The sequence below is a fragment of the Bubalus bubalis genome, chromosome 2 (genome assembly GCF_019923935.1).
Source record: "Bubalus bubalis isolate 160015118507 breed Murrah chromosome 2, NDDB_SH_1, whole genome shotgun sequence".
Lineage (NCBI taxonomy): Eukaryota > Metazoa > Chordata > Mammalia > Artiodactyla > Bovidae > Bubalus > Bubalus bubalis.
This window is the reverse complement of record NC_059158.1, coordinates 53280357-53299607: the sequence shown is the minus strand read 5'-3', so window position 1 is coordinate 53299607 and position 19251 is coordinate 53280357. Positions and strand designations below refer to the sequence as shown.

General features: G+C 39.8%; 1 protein-coding gene across 1 annotated transcript in view; it reads right to left on the bottom strand.

Moving 5' to 3' along the window:
* Positions 1–1640: 1640 nt before the first annotated feature.
* Positions 1641–19251, bottom strand: part of NIPA1 (NIPA magnesium transporter 1) — a 50197-nt gene continuing 32586 nt past the window's right edge. Inside the window, exons 4-5 of the mRNA XM_006060641.4 lie at positions 9604–9764; positions 1641–7452 (exon numbers count right to left, since the gene is read on the bottom strand). Of these exons, the coding sequence (XP_006060703.1) occupies positions 6941–7452; positions 9604–9764 (673 nt within the window). The 3' untranslated portion in view covers positions 1641–6940. The remainder of the gene's footprint in view (positions 7453–9603; positions 9765–19251) is intronic.

The following is a 19251-nucleotide window of genomic DNA, read 5'->3' as shown; positions in this document are numbered from 1 at the left end:
CTTTTAACAGTTGCTTCACTTGATGAAATGTTGAGTGGATCAGGTGGGGAGTATTATGGCCCCCCAAAGATATCTACAGTCCTCATCCTCAGAACCTTGTGAGTATGATTAAGTTAAGCATCTTAAGATAATCCTGGATTGTCCAGGTGGGCCCAAAATAATCACAAGGGTCCTTGTAAGAGGGAGGCGGGGGTATCAAAGAATGAGATATGACAGTGGAAGAAGAGAAACATAACGGCTTTGAAGATGGAGAAAGGGAAACACGCCAAAGAATGTACATAGTCTCTGGAAACTGCAAAAGGCAGAGAATAGGTCTCCTCAACTGCCTCTTGAAGGAATGTTATCCTGCCAACATCTTGACTTGAGCCCACTTAAACTTGTGTTGGACTTCTGACCCTTACAACTATAAGACAGTAAGTTTGTGTAGCTGTAGATCACAGTTTGTGGTAATTTGTTAGAGCAGCAATAGAAAACCAACAGTGAATAAACATGCCAAAATAGGGGAAGAACACTGAGATCCTCCAGACATCTTCACCCAAAATAAAACGATTCCATTTTATAAACAGACAACCTAATTTGAGCTTCCTCCACCTTCCAGCCCGTTATCTCAATTATTTTACATGGATCTGTTGTGTTTGTTATTTGATTGGCATCTCTCCTATCCTGCTTGCCATGGCACAATTCCAAACCCCACACTTACAAATTTCTTCAGCTGGAATTAATACCTTTTTTCTTTGAACTGCTAATATAGATACAGGTATCTGTTTATTTCTCTATTTCTTGACTGTGCCTCAGCTTTCCAAAACAAAAAGTCTTTTTGAAACTACCTGTGATATGAGGTTAAAAATATGGTGTGATTAATATTACATCAAAGATGCTGGCATGTGATGTCTAAAGGCCAACTGACAGGAATATAACTCAACAGAGGGAGTGGAAACTGGGGAGCACATCGGATTTTCTATACTCCTCAGATTCAGATATAGAGCTCAGGTTCAATAGTGGTATACTTGGCTACCAGCTACAACTAACAGTTTTGTAATAGTAACCAACCCAGGCAAGTTTTTGAAGAGTTTGGCACTTACACATTTCATCCCAAAACCCTATGTAGAAAGAGTTATCCATTTGGTGGTTTCTTAAAATGTTTTTTCCTGATTTCTATACAGATATACTGTGATCAAAATGTGAGTAATTACATCTTTTTGGATAGAGCCTAAGGAAAAGTATTTTGCTCGAATATTTTTTTTCATTCAATAAAATTACTTTAGGATACTAATAAAGATTAGTGACAAGATTTTTGATGACAGTATTAAAATGTGTTATGATTCTCAAATTTTCAATGTATTTAAAATGTGTTATATACCTCAAAAACATGTAAAGGACATTAACATGTTAAAATACAAATGGTTTTCTTTAATACATCATTTCATTGTATCAGAAGGTAGTCACTGGGTGGTGAATTCCTTCACACATCATAGATTTGCGTCCTAAGATATGCATGAGTGGGCATTTTACATCCTGATGGAGACCTGGGCTATTTGTTTCTATGAAGAAAATGGGAAGCATCTGATTGAGAAATTAAGATGATATGGAACCTGAGACCACACAAACTTCTCATGTAAAGGGCAAAAAAGCAACGAGTGTTCAGCTAGAAATAAGTTATTTTATTTTAAAACACATACATATTAATAAATATTATTGGAAAACTTAATAAATAGCCTTTTATTTACATAAGGCAATTACAACATGCTAGGACTACTTCTATAAAGCAGAATATAAGCAAGTATTAGTCATTGACAAATATGTGTGTGTGCCAATTGGAAGCTCTCCTGATACATTTACATGAAAAAAATTTTATGCAACCAACCAACATTTTACATTTTTTATCTAGTTTTATTCCTCTTTCACAATTATATTCCATTTTACAAGAAAGTTATTTAAAGAGGCAAAAACACTCAGGAATTCTACTGAAAAACAGTACTCTTAAATTTTTCCAAAGTGTAAAAACACTGACATGAGGTTGGGGTTGGGGGCAAATTATTATGGTCTGACAAACAAAGAGATTCTGCGCTTTTCAGTGTGGCCCTTGGCACTAATGGTCTGGGGGTTCCTGACATCCACCTGGTGTCAGGTAGTTCATGGTCAGGGTTGAGCCGCTCGGAAGCAGGAAGTTCAGCATCACCCATTACAAAGTCAGCACAACAGAATTCATCTGGTTTACAGGTCATTGATTCTTCTGCAGAACATACACCTTTGTGGAATGTCAAAGAAGCTCATCACACCATCAGAATGTGATCTCTCAGTGCAGCTCTTTAAAGTCCTTGTTTAATTTCCATATTTTACAACAGAATATATAAGACCCTTCTTTTTAAAACAAAAAAATAAAGGAAAATTAAAGCTTCATAGAATCATGCAAGCTTTACACCCAGTGCTTCCTTTGCTTACTCAGTGCTCGAAGTTGCATGGTCCCGAGCAGACAGGCTGCCCAGTCCATCACTCCCAAGGAGTCCTGTACATGCGCTCTGGTCTGAGGTGACCAGCATATGCTAAACATGCAAGTGCTCTTACACAGATATGGAGACCCATCCCACCCTTTAGAGGTAGAGAAACTGAGGCACAGAAAGGTTAAGTGACTCACCTACAGTTGCACAATTCAGAGGAAAATAGAGAAAATAACAAATAAATCCTCCCGGCTCATGCTCTGGGGCCTAGACTATGCTTTTTATCATATTGGGTACATTTGAAATAGATGTTTATTTACATGATCATTGTTCTACTGAGTATCAGCTTTTCACTAGACAGTATTTTTTGATGTAACAGAAAGTTACACTTTTTTTAAAATATAATTCTTTTGTTGCATTTAACAGCATGTGAGAAATATGTATGAAAATAAATGAGTTGTGAAATTGGGCCAAATTCTTGTTCCCATTCCTGTATTTCTTAATCTATTCAAGTATATGATGGAGGTATAAGAATCTGGCCAGATGTGAAAACTCACCTATAAGCTAAAGGATAGACCCTCAAAATTCATCACCAGTACAACTTTGAGGCGGAGGTGAGGAATACAGAAAGTTGAGGTATTTTATATGATAAACTGTTTTATGGTGTGACTGGTGTACAAACTGGTCTTTCTCTTCCCAACTCAAACTAACAGACCTCTAGCTATGATTATGAGTAAAACATATGAAAAACTATTAATAACACAGACATGTCTTTGAGAGGAAGGTCAATGCTAAGGAGTTAATGTTACATTTTTGGTCCCTGAGAAGGTAGAACACCAAGATTCCATCAAATCCTGCTTGATGGGTGAACTATTTCCATGGTGTCAGACACAGTAAGGACAACTTCATCAGACCACTGGAGCCAACTGGTCAGTCATGAACAGATCTAAACTAAAGCTTCTTCTCTCTGCAGGTTCCTACTCAGTCCCAGGAATTCTAAGTCAGGATCAAGCAGGCATCAAAGAAGAGTGATGGGCAGAGCTCTGCAGATTGCTCTTCTGCGTTAGTTGAGAAGCTCAGAAAAGAGAGGTATCATCTCCCAATAAGAATTAGGCAGCCCGACAGTAGCCTGTGACCAACAAACACCTCAGTCTCCATGGACTCATCCACGCCTACAGACGGTGCATCTCAAGCACTTTACAGATGTCTAGGAACTGGCCTCTAGAAGTGAGCACAGTGTTTACAAAGAGCTGAGAGGTCAATGAAAAAGGAAGATGAGAGGTGACTGCCTACTTCAATAGTACTTTCTTCTGTCAGATGAGAAACCCAAAGAAAAACCCAAAGACCAATCTATTGACTACACCTAGAATCAACTTCTGGAAATAAAACTGCAGATAACAAATTGGCTTGAAAAGTAGGAATTGAAAGAATATTTCTTATTGCTGAATCAAGAGCAGCAAAGTGTATTTCACTAACTTTCTAATGTGAAAAGACCATAATAACATCTGAGTGATGATACCCCCTGAAGACCCACCTGTGGGGAGTTCTTGCTCCCCATGTGGCAGTGGGGAGACTGCCCTTCCTCTCCGGATTCTTCTTTGCAGAGATGGAGCAGTCCTATAGAACAGCAAAGTACTCAGGGTGATCTCGGTGCTGGGTTTGGGTTAGAATCCTTAATAGGCCCTACACTTGACCACTGAGCAGAACAGGAAGCAATCTTTTTAAATGCAAAGATTCAGAGGAGAAAACAAGGCATTGTCCAAGTAAGAGAGAAGAGACATGGCCTATTTAGATACCTATACAGGTAAATGTGCAAGTTTTGATCACAAACATACGATTTTACAGGAAGCTTGAAAACAAATGGACAATTTTTCCCTTAGTTTTATCAAAGATAAAACCCAGAGAATAGCATAAAAATGAAAATGTTTACTTTCGGAAAGATCACTGTAAGACCTATTCCCTTTCTCTTTAAAGCTTTTATTTTTTTTAATTCCAAATAAATTATAAAAACACAGATTTGCAAAATAAATACTGTAAGTCAGAAGTTATATGCTGTATGTCAAACTTGAAAAGTAGGCTGTTAGACTGCTGGTCATGTCAATTACTTCCAGGCTACAGTCACACTTGGAATACAATGGATGATATGAATTGCATTCCACTGGAAGAAAAGCTGTGCATCCTACCAAAGTAATCTGCTAAACAGATATAAATTTGGAAGAGTCTAACTATTCACTATAACTTATCACCTTCAAGAGACGACAAGTTGTTTATACTTCAAGTTTTTATTTTACTAAAAAAAAAAAATCATAGGGAGATAATCCAGAAAATATCACCTCTAAGTATCTATGGAATAACCACGGATTAACTGCAATCAGGAACATCAATAGATTGATTTAAATAAACTAAGCTTCACATGTGAACTGCAACCAAAAAAAATGGTAATTTCCATGAACTTTCTTATGATACTTGTATAGCCACATGTATTTTTTGAATATCTCAACTCCTTACCTAGGAAACTATTTATACACCTACATTTTTAGAAAATTCAGTTCAATAAATTAAGGCCTGTATTCCTAAAAATACTGATGATAAAAAACAAACCTTCAAGAGTTGATAAAAAGAGTAATGGACTTCTGAGCATTTATTAACTATCAGTTACTATAAGATTTAGAAAATTTTTTAAATAATCTTGCTGCTGTTAGTTCACAGCTCACTGACAGCTCATGATCATCCAACGCACTTTAAATTCATAAGGGTGTTTTTTGCTCAATCCTTGTTTTATTTAGCCTCTTTATTCAACACTTTAGGGAACTATCCCTTAGGTCTTTAGAAATGTTCTTTTTATCTAAAAAAAAAATACATTTTTCTATTGACATTCCTTAGTAATTTTAACTGGGTATTATTAAATTCCATGTTCTACTTCACCAAGTCAATCCCATCACTTTACTCAATCTCATTTTTCAACTTGGCTTAGTTCCCTATTTAGACAAAACACTGCCCTGAGGACCGTCCTGGTGGTCCAGTGGTTAAGACTGCACTTCCACTGCATAGGGCACCGTTTCAATCCCTGGTAGGGAAATCCCACAATCTCGCAGGGTGGGATGGGGTGAACAATGCTGCAGATGAAGTATATAGATATCTTGATGAATATTTGCATCACTCTGTGCCTTGTTACTATTTCATACACATGGAAGATTACTATAGACAGGCAAATGACCTCTTTTGATCCAAATGCTGGGATAATTCATGGCTATTTTGCATTTCAGAAGTTTAATGAGAGATTGGGTGAGGGACTGCTGAGTGCTTTGTCATCTCAAACAACAGGGAGATGGTTAAACTGTTTTCATTTTTGCTAGAAATACTTTCTAAAACTATGTGTGTTCCAATTTGTAGCAAAAAAAAAAAAAAACTTAAGCTTAATTGTGTCCTTTAACTTGTTCCTGAACTCATATGTGCCACTGAACAGTTACTATCTCATTTAACAGCCTTATTATCAACTTAAATAATTTCTTCTTAGTGGACACAATGCTTGCTAAATGAGAACATGGGTAAATTTAATACTGGATCCCATTTATATTAGACTGAATACAAATAAAATACCTCATGCTACTTAGTCAATTGTCTTTCATTGGATTATAACACATGCTGAAAGGGTCAACTTACTCTAATGTGTCTTTCATCTTGATTCTCTTCCAATAAATAATATACTATAATTTATAACTGCTTTGAACATTTATACTTTGAATAGTGAAATACTAAAGTATAATCATGGAAGTTGCATTATTCTAATCTAAGAGAACACACAGACAGTAATAGTCAAATTAAGTGAATAGTTCAAGTGATAAAGGCACTGAAATTGATTTGAGCTACTGAAAATCATCCTGCAAATGGAACAGTATATGATATCCATTCACTCTTCTCTCTCTGTTTCCAATTAAAATGTCTAGGAGTCAGGGGTAGGAGAGTCAACACATCAGAGGATTAAAAACAATTAAATGTATATACCTCTGATTTGGATGGAACACCTAAATGTCATACATGCTTAATGCAAAATAACAAGACTAAAGACACATTTACTGTAGAGTCAGATTTCAAGACAACACCTTCTCCCATTTCCAAAGTAAGCTTCTAAATAAGAATATCTGTTCCCCTGCAAACACTAACCAGAATAGGCCCGTTCTATTTAAATAATGATAGTGTTTTAAAAGCAAAGAGTATTCATCAAAGCTTCCAGGTTAATGGCAATGAACATAAGATTCGTCTCATCAGAGAGAGATGACACTCAGGCAACCATAGAGCAACTTCAGAGAACAGAAGGCTGAGTCCACACTCCAGTGCTAAGCAACGCATCCTCATTCTCCACCAGCCTATTCATCATATACAAGCAACTCCAACACAAGCCATTTACTTGTGTAAATGTACTCTTCTACTTCACATCAAATTAGGACCAGAAACCATATCTTCTTTCTGTTCCTCAAGCCATACAATTTCCTTGTTACATCCTAGTCCGTTTTCACATTAGATTTGTTCATCTCCCCCAGGTTGAAGTTGAACTCTTTGAACACCTGTATAAGGACAATTCCAACGGAGACAGTGGTGAACCCACAGGCCATGCCCAAGAAGTCCACCAGACCCACGTTGCTCCACTCCCGGAAGAGGATGGCTGAGGCCAGCAAGACCAGTGTGGTGAACACCACGTAGTAGATGGCCCCAAACACAGAGGAGTCGAAGCACTCGAGGGCCTTGTTGATGTACCTGAACTGGACGATGATACTGCAGCCAAGCACGGCCAGGAGCACCAGGCACAGGCAGAGGGCCCGCTGACTAGATGGGTTGTTGTGGAAGATGTCTTGGGCAGCCAGCCCAATGCCCTTGGTGGAAGGCACGGTGAAACTCCCCAGCAAGGAGCAGATGCTGATGTAGACCATGATGTTGGTGGGCCCGTGGGCTGGTGCGATCCAGAAGATGAGCAGCAGCAGCATGAGCAGCACGATGCACAGATAGCCCACAAACACTGGAAAAGAGGGGGCACATAGTGACCGGGGGGCTAGCAGAGCAGCCCCCATCATACGCCCCACCACCTGCCCCTGCCCTCGTCACCAAGACACTCCACTGCTCCAGGTGTGCTTAACCAGACCCACTGAGCTCATTCCACAAAAATGTTTTCCCATCACTATTTTCACCATTAAAAAATTCATAGCTCCTACATATTACAAGTCAATAAATAAGTCTTCTATTAGTAATATTTTATAACATTAAAAGTCAACATATACACTATGAGATTTTTTCTTTTTCTTTTTTGCGCACACGGCATGGCATGCAGAACTATCCCCAGCAGGGATCAAGACCCATGCCGCCTGCAGCGGAAACACAGAGTCCCAACCACTGGACTGCCTGGGAAGTCTCAAGAATTTTTTTTAAGCCAGTCCACAAGATGGTCAATTCAACAAACCCTAGGCAGAGTACTCCTGTTGCGGGAGGGCAGGGAAGGAGAGTCATGTGGGGTCTTAAAGAACATGAGGGAAAACTGTGGGGTGTCTCTGGCTGTGGCAGGGACTGAGGGCTGCACGCAGAGGCCACAGGTCCTCAGGTGTGTACAGAGTTTCACACAACAAAAAATCATCAGATTCTCCTCACAACTTCTGAATGTCACCTTGGACAGGTAACTGAAAAATGTTTATAATAATCAGAGCCTAGAACCTGTTTTATGTATAAAACAAAGTAATTTGGCAAGCATTTAATATATATTGAATTTTTCAGTACTTCAAGAGTTATTTTCCATTTCAGAAGATCCCACTACTGGGAGTTTCCTTGTGGCCAGGTAGTTAGGATTCCAGGCTTTCCCTGACAGAGTCAGGGTTTAACCCCAGGTCAGGGAACTGAGATCCTGCAAGCTGTGTGGTCCAGCCAAAGAAAAATAATAAAAGAAGAAGAAGAAGAAGATCCCACCAATGATGGCAAAATCCCAAGTGAGTCAATAAGACAACACCTCCACATCATCTGTTTTGCACCTGCCAGATTGTCAGCAACTCCACATATGCTGTGGGGTCTGCTGGCTTTAATGTATCTATTCCTGTGGCTATACTTGAGCATTCTATTTTATTCCAAAGTATTATTCTTAGGGCATTATGTTGACTGCTATTTATATGTACAAGGAAGTTGTATTTTCCATGAATTTCATTCCCAGATTGTAAAGTGGGTGCTAGGCACTGGGCCTGAGAGGGCTGGGTACCTCTTCCCCAAGGGTAAGGAAAAGGACCTTGGAGGTCTGCTGCAAGAGAAGATTTGGGAAGACACTATAGCTGAAAGCTGTCTGGGAGCCTGACCTATAAACAGGGGAAGAGGTAGTGAGGGGCAGAGAGAGCAGTGTGCACAAGGGTGTTATAAAATATTGCAAAAGTATGGGCTGTGTTTGTGGAAAAATCAGAAAAAACAGCTGAGTCTGAATGTGTAGCAGATTTCCCTGATGGTTCAGATGGTAAAGAATCTGCCTGCAATGCAGTAGACCTGGTTCGATCCCTGGGTTGGGAAGATCCACTGGAGAAGGAATGGCTACCTCCTCCAGTAATCTTGCCTGGAGAATCCCATGAACAGAGAAGCTTCATGGGCTACAGTCCGTGGGGTCACAAAGAGTAGAACATGACTGAGCAACTAACATTGAATGTGCAAGAGTTTCGTCTTTTGAGTCTCATGGGGATGGGGGTTGGGGGTGAGAGGGTGGTGATACCAAAAAAGGAATGAAAGAGAAACTAGGTAAAAAATATATACCAAAGAACAAACAAAAAACACATACCGAGCTCTATAGGGTCTCTAAAGATGAATTAAATCAGGCCTTGGCTCTCAGAGAGCTTCACAACAGAAGGAGGAACCAAGGCCTGGACACATGGTGGTCCTAAGGGAAACAACATGTGGGAGAGCCGCAGAACTGGCACGCGTTGTGCTATGGACAGGGAGGCAATGTCAACATACAAGGTCCAGTCCCAAGAGGCAGCAGAGGGCCAGGTCAGCAGGGCAGCCCTAGGGGACAGCTGTGGACAGTGGTGAGCAAAGAGGAACCAAGGGCCTGGAGGACAGACCACACAGCAGGGCAGGGCAGAGGGTACAGCTCCCTTGGGGAGAGCCACGATGGAGGCAGCAAGCTCTCTGGCAGTGAGGCCTGAGTTACCTGGATTGGTCAGCTTCTCCTCCAACTCAGCCTGAGTAGTCACACTCTCAGATTTCGGGGAATGGATAATCAGCACGACAGAACCCGCACAGCTTAGCAGACACCCCAACTTGCCCAAGATGTTGAGCTTTTCTTTCAGAAGATAAGAAGCTAAAATGGACCTTCAATTTTAAAATAAGAAATGATTAAATCAAACTATCTGACCTGTTTCTTCTCATTGCAGATGTTATTAAAGCTACCTTTTCTTTATAGTCACATTTTATTTTTAAATTAGTTTTTAAGTGTAGAAGGATTAGGAATTTATTGAAGTTGCTATTTCAATGCAAACAGGATTTTCATACCAATTCCATGCACAGCCAATATATAATGATACTCTTAAGTCATACTACGATATTATTTCAGTAGATATGAAATATACCAGGATAGAAAAATAAGTTTTATGACTGGCCAAAAATTACAATATTGCTTCCATATTTTTAAAAGTAAACAGTCCAAAAAAACTATGTTAAGTAGGATATTAAAGTTGTTAAAATAATTACAAGTAATTTATGATCAAAACACTTATGTTAAAATGAATTAAGAAAGTGCACAAAAAGGAAAAAATCAAAATGCTAACAGAAATTGAATTATGATAGAATCTGGGTGATTACTTTTAAAATGTGATCACATTACTTCTTTAATGCAAGAAAAAACATTCCTCATAAAACATCTATAATTTTAAGGCCGGTGATTTGTAGTTGTTCAGTTGCTAAGTTGTGTCTAACTCTTTGCAACCCAATGGACTGCAACATGCCAGGCTTCCCTGTTCTTCACTATTTCCTGGAGTTGGCTCAGATTCATGTCCACTGAGGCAGTGATGTTACCCAATCATCTCATCCTCTGCCGCCACCTTTCATTTTGCCCTCAACCCTTCCCAGCATCAGGGTCTTTTCCAGTGAGCTGGCTCTTCGCATCAGGTGCCCAAACTATTGGAGCTTCAGCTTCAGCATCAGTCCTTCCAATAAATATTCAGGGTTGATTTCCCTTAGGATGGACTGGTTGGATCTCCTTGCAGTCCAAGGGACTCTCAAGAGCCTTCTCCAGCACCACAATTTGAAGCATCCATTCTTCGGCACTCAGCCTGCTTTATGGTCCAACTCTCACATCTGCATATGATCACTGGAAAAACTATACCTTTGACTATACAGACCTTTGTTGGCCAAGTAATGTCTCTGCTTTTTAATATGCTGTCTAGGTTTGTCACAGCTTTCCTTTCACGGAGCAAACATCTTTTAATTTCATGGCTGTAGTCACCTTCCTCAGTGATTTTGGAGCCCAAGAAAATAAAATCTGTCACTGCTTCCACTATTTCCCCTTCTGTTTGCCAAGAAGTGATGGGACTGGATGCCATGATCTTATTTTTTGTTTTTTGTTTGTTTTAATTAATTTGAAGGATAATTGCTTCATGGTACTGCATTGGTTTCTACCAAACATCAACATGAAACAGCCATAGGTTTACCCATGGCCCCTCCCTGATCTTATTGTTTGAATGTTCAGTTTTAAGCCAGCTTTTTCACTCTCCTCTTTCACCTTCATCAAGGTGATGATGGTGAAAGTTCTTTAGTTCTGCTTCACTTTCTAAAGCTGGTAATAGTGTTTCTTAGTTCCCTGTATATACTTTGAATTGGGAAACCTGGGCTTTTTCTAAATCATGGGATTGGTCATTGTCAATTTGCTACTGTCCATGCCAAAGGCACTCAGAGAATAGGAACATCTTATAGGGAGGACACACAAGACCCATATATATACAGGACTATTTCCAATAATCATTTCACAGATAAGGAAACCAAGCCTCAGAAAAGATTAGCATTTAACCCAAAGCCACAAAGCTAACAAGAGGTGAAGCCATGGAGAGGTCAAAACTTCCATCTTTCCCTTACAGCACTTTGTGTCCCTGGTGCCCAGGGAGACCCAGCAGTGTAGTTGAGAAAAATAAGCAACATATTTGAAGAAACCATACGGGATGTTATAATACGCAAAGTGAAAGTGATGTCGCTCAGTCATGTCCGACTCTTTGCGACCCCCTGGACTGTAGCCCACCAGGCTCCTCCGTCCATGGCATTCTCCAGGCAAGAATACTGGAGTGGGTTGCCATTTCCTTCTCCAGGGGATCTTCCAGACCCAGGGGTTGAACCCAGATCTCCCACATTGCAGGTAGACGCTTTAACCTCTGAGCCACCTGGGAAGCCCCACTATAATATGGAACTGGATATTAAATTGGGGGGCTCCAAATAGCTGCACAGGGAGGTGGAAACCACAGGAGTGGGAAGCTCCAAGAAGAAAGAAATAGCCTGGAGTCAGCCTGAGACAATGGGTGGGCCTATGATGGCAAGAGAGGAAGGGGCTGCCATGCATGAAAGAAAGGGGCAGGGACAATCCTGGACCATGAGGCCAACTCATCTTTTATTTCACTCTTAGTATTACATGAGTACAATTAAACAGTACTTTTACAAAATAGAGTGTCTAACAGAAAATTGGAGGGATACCCTTTCTCCTCTCTTCCTGGGCTGCAGTAACTTCAGCTTGCTACCTTTTGAGCCAAGATTAAACAAAAAGCATACAGAAGCTCTTTGACTTAAGTCAGGAGTCAACAGACTATGGCTGAAGGCCCAAGGCAGCCCTTCACCTGTTTTTGTAAATAACATCTTACTGGATCACAACCACATCCACACAGTTAGTCAGCTCTGTGGCTACTTTCTACCATGATGGCAGAGGCAAGCAGCTGCAAGAGGCCACAAGGCCCACAAAGCCTAAAATGTTCACCATCTGGCCCTGTACAGAAAAAGGTGGCCACTCCCAAAGTTAAATGATCTACAGAACTAAGCACACATCTACTTGGACAGTTGGCCTGAGATGGAGGCACAAGTTACGTGTTGGCATCAGGGTCACAACACAGAGGAGCAGCATCCTACCGGAGGGCTCCGGAGAGTGGAGCAAGGATGGGAGGGTGGAGTAAGGAGTAGTGTGATAAAAGGAAAGAAGGGGAAAGAAACTTAATGCCAAGAAGGAGTCAATAAACTATCTTAATAAACTTACAGTAATAGAAAGCAAACAAAAACATGCTGTAGAACTGACAGCAAGGTCTTGAAAATAAATCTGCACACTCTTGCTCATAGCAGTATTATGAACAATAGTGAAAATGTAGAGGCAAATCAAGTGTCTACTGGTGGATGCATGAACAAGTAGACAGAGCACAGAGGGCACAAGGGTGCCCTTCTCTCCACATCCTTGTCCGTACTTCAGTTCAGTTCAGTTCAGTCGCTCAGTCGTGTCTGCCTCTTTGCGACCCCATGAATCGCAGCACGCCAGGCCTCCCTGTCCATCACCAACTCCCAGAGTTCACTCAGACTCACCGTCCATCGAGTCAGTGATGCCATCCAGCCATCTCATCCTCTGTCATCCCCTTCTCCTCCTGCCCCCAATCCCTCCCAGCGTCAGAATCTTTTCCAATGAGTCAACTCTTCGCATGAGGTGGCCAAAGTACTGGAGTTTCAGCTTTAGCATCATTCCTTCCAAAGAACACCTAGGACTGATCTTCAGAATGGACTGGTTGGATCTCCTTGCAGTCCAAGGGACTCTCAAGAGTCTTCTCCAACACTGCAGTTCAAAAGCATCAATTCTTCAGTGCTCAGCCTTCTTCACAGTCCAACTCTCACATCCATACATGACCACTGGGAAAACCGCAGCCTTGACTAGACGGACCTTTGTTGGCAAAGTAATGTCTCTGCTTTTGAATATACTTTTTGCTTATTTTTTATGGGTCATTCTAACAGGTGTGAGGTGTATCTCACTGTGGTTTTGATATGGATTTCCCTGACGACTAATGATATTGTGCATCTTTCTGAGAGGATAACAAGCAGGAAGGCCAGGGGTCTCCAAACGGAGGAAATAGGCCTCAAGTGTCAGACAATTTTTCTCTCCCTTAAGCTGCAAGAGGAAACAAACTACAAGTGTCACATTTTTTCTTGTAAAATTCTGTGTTGCCAAGACACCTGGTTCCACCTGAACCTAACTTGTCTCAAACCTTGAGCTAACCAATGCATTTTTCTTAGGGAAATGTTTTTCTTAAGCTATGTTAATGAAACTATGTATTTGCTTTGGAATTTGCCTTTCTTCAAAATAGTTTCACCTAAGACTAACTTTTAGCTGATAATAGCTCAACAAACCAGTATTCATATCAATTATTTTACGGCTGGGAGATGACATACCTCGTGCCATTCAATCTCAAAAATGCATACTGTGGGAGAGGGGCCTGGTGAAACTCCTCAGCCTTGAGGTGTCTCTCTTATCTGATTCATAGCTTTCTAACAGACATAAAACAGCTTGCTGAAACTAGCAAGGTGGGCACTCTCCGGCCCGCTTCTGATGTTTGTGTCAGAAGCTTTCCCTGTCCCTTTCCACTTTAATAAAACTCTGCTATACAAAAGCTCTTGAGTGATCAAGCCCGGTCCCTGGTCCTGAAGTTAAATCATCTTCTTCAGAGATCACGAATCTGACACCATTAACCGAAAGCTATCATTTTCATGTACCTATTGGCCATATGTATGTCTTCTTGGGAAAAATATTTGTTCACTTCTTCTGCTTAATTTTTAAATCAGATTTTTTATGGGCATTTTGCTATTGAGTTCTTTATATAATTTGGATATTAACCCCTTATCCTATCTATGATTTGTAAATTTTTTCCCATTCTATAAATTGCCTTTTTATTTTGTTTATGGTTTTCATTGCTGTGGTGAAGCATTTTAATTTGGTGTAGTCCTTCTTACTTACTTTTTTGCATTTGCTGCCTTTGCTTTTGATATCAGACCCAAAAAATGTGTAACACCAATATCAAGGAGCTTACTCCTTATGCTTTTCTTCCAGGAGTTTTTTGGGGTTTTTTTTGGTATGGTTTCAGGTCTTAGGTTTTGAGTTGATTTTTGTGTACAAAGTAAAATAGTGATCTAGTTTCATTCTTTTATATGTGGACTTTACCAGTTATCAGGAAGAGACTATCCTTTCTCCATTACATATTCTCGATACTTTTGTCTTAATCGCCCATACATGTGTGGGTTTTATCTGGGTTCTCCATTGTGTTTCACTGATCTATATGTCCATTTTTATGCCAATACCATATTGTTTGTATTACTATAGCTGACAATATAATTTGAAGTCAGGAAACGTGATGCCTCCAGCTTCGTTCTTTCTCAAGATTGCTTTGTCTATCTTTGTCTTTTGCAGGTCTACACAAATTTTAAGATTGATAGTCCTCTTTCTATGAAAAAAATGCCACTGGAATCTTCATAGGGATTGCACTCAATCTGAAGTTGCATTGGACAGCATGGACATTTTAACAACATTAATTCTTTCAATGTATAAGCATGGAAGACCTTTGCCTTTATTTGTGTCTTCTTCAATTTTTTTCATCAATGTCAATGGTTTTTAGTGTATAAGTTTTGCTTTCTTAGTTAAATTTATTCCTAGGTATTTTATTATTTTTGATGCAACTGTAAATTGTTTTCTTAATTTTTCTCTGATAGCTCATTCTTAGACTGTAAAAACATAACTGATTTTTATACACTGATGTTTGTATCTTGAACTTCATTAGATTTATTTACTAGTTCAATAGTTTTTTGTTAGAGCCTTTAGGATTTTCTATATTATCTCCAAATAGGAATAATTTTACTTCTTTCTTTCCCATGTAGATGCATTTTGTTGCATTTTCTTGCCTTCCTCTGGTTTAATTTTCAGTATTATGTTGAACAAAAGTGGCAAGAATAGGCATCCTTGTCTTGTTAATGATCTTAGAGAGAAAGCATTTGGCTTTTCACCGTTAAGTATGAAGCCAGCTGTGAAACTGTCATATATGACCTTTATTACATTGCAGTATGTTCGCTTTGTACCCAGTTTGTTCAGAGTTTTTATCATGACTAGATATGGAATTTTGTCAAATGCTTTTTCTGCATCTACCGAGATGATCGTATGATTCTCATCCTTCATTCTGTTAATGTGGCATAGCAGGTTGATTGATTTATGGATGTTGAACCATCCCTGCATCCCTGATACAAATCCCATTTGGTCATGGTTTATGATTTTCTAGTGTATTGTTGAATTAGGTTTACTAATATTTTATTACGAATTTTTGCATCAATATTCTTCAATGATATTGGTAAGTTATTTCCTTTTTGGAGTGTACTTACCTGGTTGGAATTATAGTAATGCTGCTGCTGCCGCTAAGTCGCTTCAGTCATGTCTGACTCTGTGCGACCCCATAGACGGCAGCCCATCAGGCTCCCCCATCCCTGGGATTCTCCAGGCAAGAACACTGGAGTGGGTTGCCCTTTCCTTCTCCAATGCATGAAAGTGAAAAGTGAAAGTGAAGTTGCTCAGTCGTGTCCAACTCTTAGCGACCCCATGGACTGCAGCCTACCAGGCTCCTCCGTCCATGGGATTTTCCAGGCGAGATTACTGGAGTGGGGTGCCATTGCCTTCTCCGATAGTAATGCTAGTTTTGTAAAATGAGTTTGGAAGTGTTCCTGCCTCTTCAGTTTTTGGGAAGATTTGAGAAGATATTAATTCTTTAAAGATTGGCTAGAACTCACTTGTGTAGCTAAAGATTGGAGAGAATTCACTTGTGTAGCATATCTTCCACAAACTTTTCTTTGTTGGGATGTTTTAAATTACTGATTCAATTTTCTTAGCCTGTTTAGATTTTCTGTTTCTTCATGATCTAGTCATGTTAAGATACATGCTTTAGAAATTTATCTGTTATTTCCAGGATTATCCAATTTATTGGTATGTAATTGTTCATAGTAGTATCTTATGATCTTTCTATGTCTGCAGTTCAGTTGTAAAGCCTCATCTTTCATTTCTGACTTTATTTATTTGAATCTTCTCTCCTTTTCATTAGGTAATCTAGCTAAAAGTTTCTCAATTTTATCAAAAAAGGGAGCTCTTAGTTTTGTAAAGCATCTCTACTGTTTTTATGAACACTGTATCATTTATTTCTGTTTTGCTTTTTACTTCCTTCCTTCTGCCTACATTGGGGATAGTTTGCTCTTTTCCCAGTTTCTCGAGAGGAAAAATTAGCTTGTTTATTTGATATATTCCTTTTGTCTTAATGAACGTGTTTATTGATGTAAACTTCCCTCTTGGATCTGCTTTTGTAGCATCCCATAGGTTTTGATATATTAGGTTTCCATTTTCATTTGTTTCAAGATATTTTTGGATATCCCATTTGATTTCTTCTTTGACACACTGTTCAAGAGTGTGTATCAAATATTCACATATGTGTGAATTTTCCAGCTTTTCTCCTGTTGTTGATTTGTAGTTTCATTCCATTCTGGTCAGAAAAGACACAAGGCATGATTTCAATCTTCTTAAATTTGATGAGACTTGTCTGTAAGCTCTAATAGGTTGTATCCTGGAAAATGTCTCCTGCACACTTGAGAAGAATGTGTACTATGGTGTTGTTGGACCGGATAGTCTGTATATGTTGTTGTTCAGTCACTCAATCATGTCTAACGCTTTGAGACCCTATGGACTGCAGCATGCCAGGCTTCCCTGTCCTTCACTATCCCCCAGAGCTTGCTCAAACTCACATCCATTGAGTCAGTGATGCCTCCCAACTTCTATAGTCCCTTCTTCTCCTGCCTTCAATCTTTCCCATAATCAGGGTCTTTTCTAATGACTCGGCTCTTTGCATCAGTTGGCCAAAATATTGGAACTTCAGCAACAATATTTCCAATGAATATTCAGGATTGACTTCCTTTAGGATTGACTGATGTGATCTCCTTGCAGTCCAAGGGACTCTCAAGAATCTTCCTCAACACCACAGTTCAACAGCATCAATTCTTCAGCATCCAGCCTTTTTGATGGTCCAACTCTCGTATCCATACATGACTACTGGAAAAACGATAAGCTTTGACTACACAGACCTTTGTTAGCAATGGCTTTGCTTTTTAATACGCTGTCTAGCTTTGGCATAGATTTTCTTCTGAGGAGAAAGCATGTTTTAATTTCACGCTGCAGTCACCATCTGCAATGATTTTGGAGCCTACAGAAATAAAGTCTGTCACTGTTTCCATTGTTTCCCCATCTATTAGCCTTGAAGTAATGGGACCAGATGCCATGATCGTTGTTTTTTGAACGCTGAGTTTTAAGACCGCTTTTTTTCACTCGTCATTTTTACCTTCATCAAGAGGCTCTTTAGTTCCTCTTCACTTTTCTGCCATAAGGGTGGTGTCACCTACATATCTGAGGTTATTGATATTTCTCCTAGCAATCCTGATTTCAGCTGGTGATTCATCCAGTCCAGCATTTCACATGATGTACTCTGCATAGAAGTTAAACAAGCAGGGTGACAATATACAGCCTTGACGTACTCCTTCCCCAATTTTGAACCAGTCTGTTGTTCCATGTCCAGTTCTAACTGTTGCTTCTTGACCTGCATACATGTTTTGCAGGAGGCAGGTAAGGTGGTCTGATATTCCCATCTCTTTCAGAATTTTCCACTGTTTGTTGTGATCCACACAGTCAAAGGCTTTGGCATAATCAATAAAGCAGAAATAAATGTTTTTCTGGAATTCTCTTGCTTTTTTGATGATCCAGCGGATGCTGGCAATTTGATCTCTGGTTCCCCTGCCTTTTCTAAATCCAGCTTGAACATCTGGAAGTTCTTGGTTCCAGAAGTATCATCCTCTTTTCTCCTGGCCTGAAAGATCTCTGCTCAGAAATCCACTGATAATCTTATAAGGGTTTCCTTCTATGAATTTTTTCCGTTGCTTCTTTCAAAATTCTCTCTTTGACTTTAATCTTAGATAGTTTTATTATGTGTATTGAACAAGATCATTTCAGACTGAAATTTTAACGAAACCTATTAAAAGACGTTTACTTCTTGGAAGGAAAGTTATGACCAACCTAGATAGCATATTCAAAAGCAGAGACATTACTTTGCCAACAAAGGTCTGTCTAGTCAAGGCTATGGTTTTTCTGGTGGTCATGTATGGATGTGAGAGTTGGACTGTGAAGAAAGCTGAGCGCCGAAGAATTGATGCTTTTGAACTGTGGTGTTGGAGAAGACTCTTTAGAGTCCCTTGGACTGCAAGGAGATCCAACCAGTCCATTCTGAAGGAGATCAGTCCTAGGTGTTCTTTGGAAGGAATGATGCTAAAGCTGAAACTCCAGTACTTTGGCCACCTCATGCGAAGAGTTGACTCATTGGAAAAGACTCTGATGCTGGGAGGGATTGGGGGCAGGAGGAGAAGGGGACGACAGAGGATGAGATGGCTGGATGGCATCACTGACTCAATGGATGTGAGTCTGAGTGAACTTCAGGAGTTGGTGATGGACAGGGAGGCCTGGCGTGCTGCAATTCATGGGGTCGCAGAGTCGGACATGACTGAGCGACTGAACTGAACTGAACTGAACTGATGGCCTTCAAAAACCTGGATGTCCAAATCTTTCCCCATGTTTGGGAGGGTCTCAGCCACTATTTCTTTACATAAGCTTTCTACTCCTGTCTCTTTACTTCTTTTCCTGGGATTCCAATGAAGCCTACATTGTTTCTCTTAACGATGTCATTTAAATACTACAAGCTTTCTTCATTCTTTTTCATTCTTTTTTCTTTTT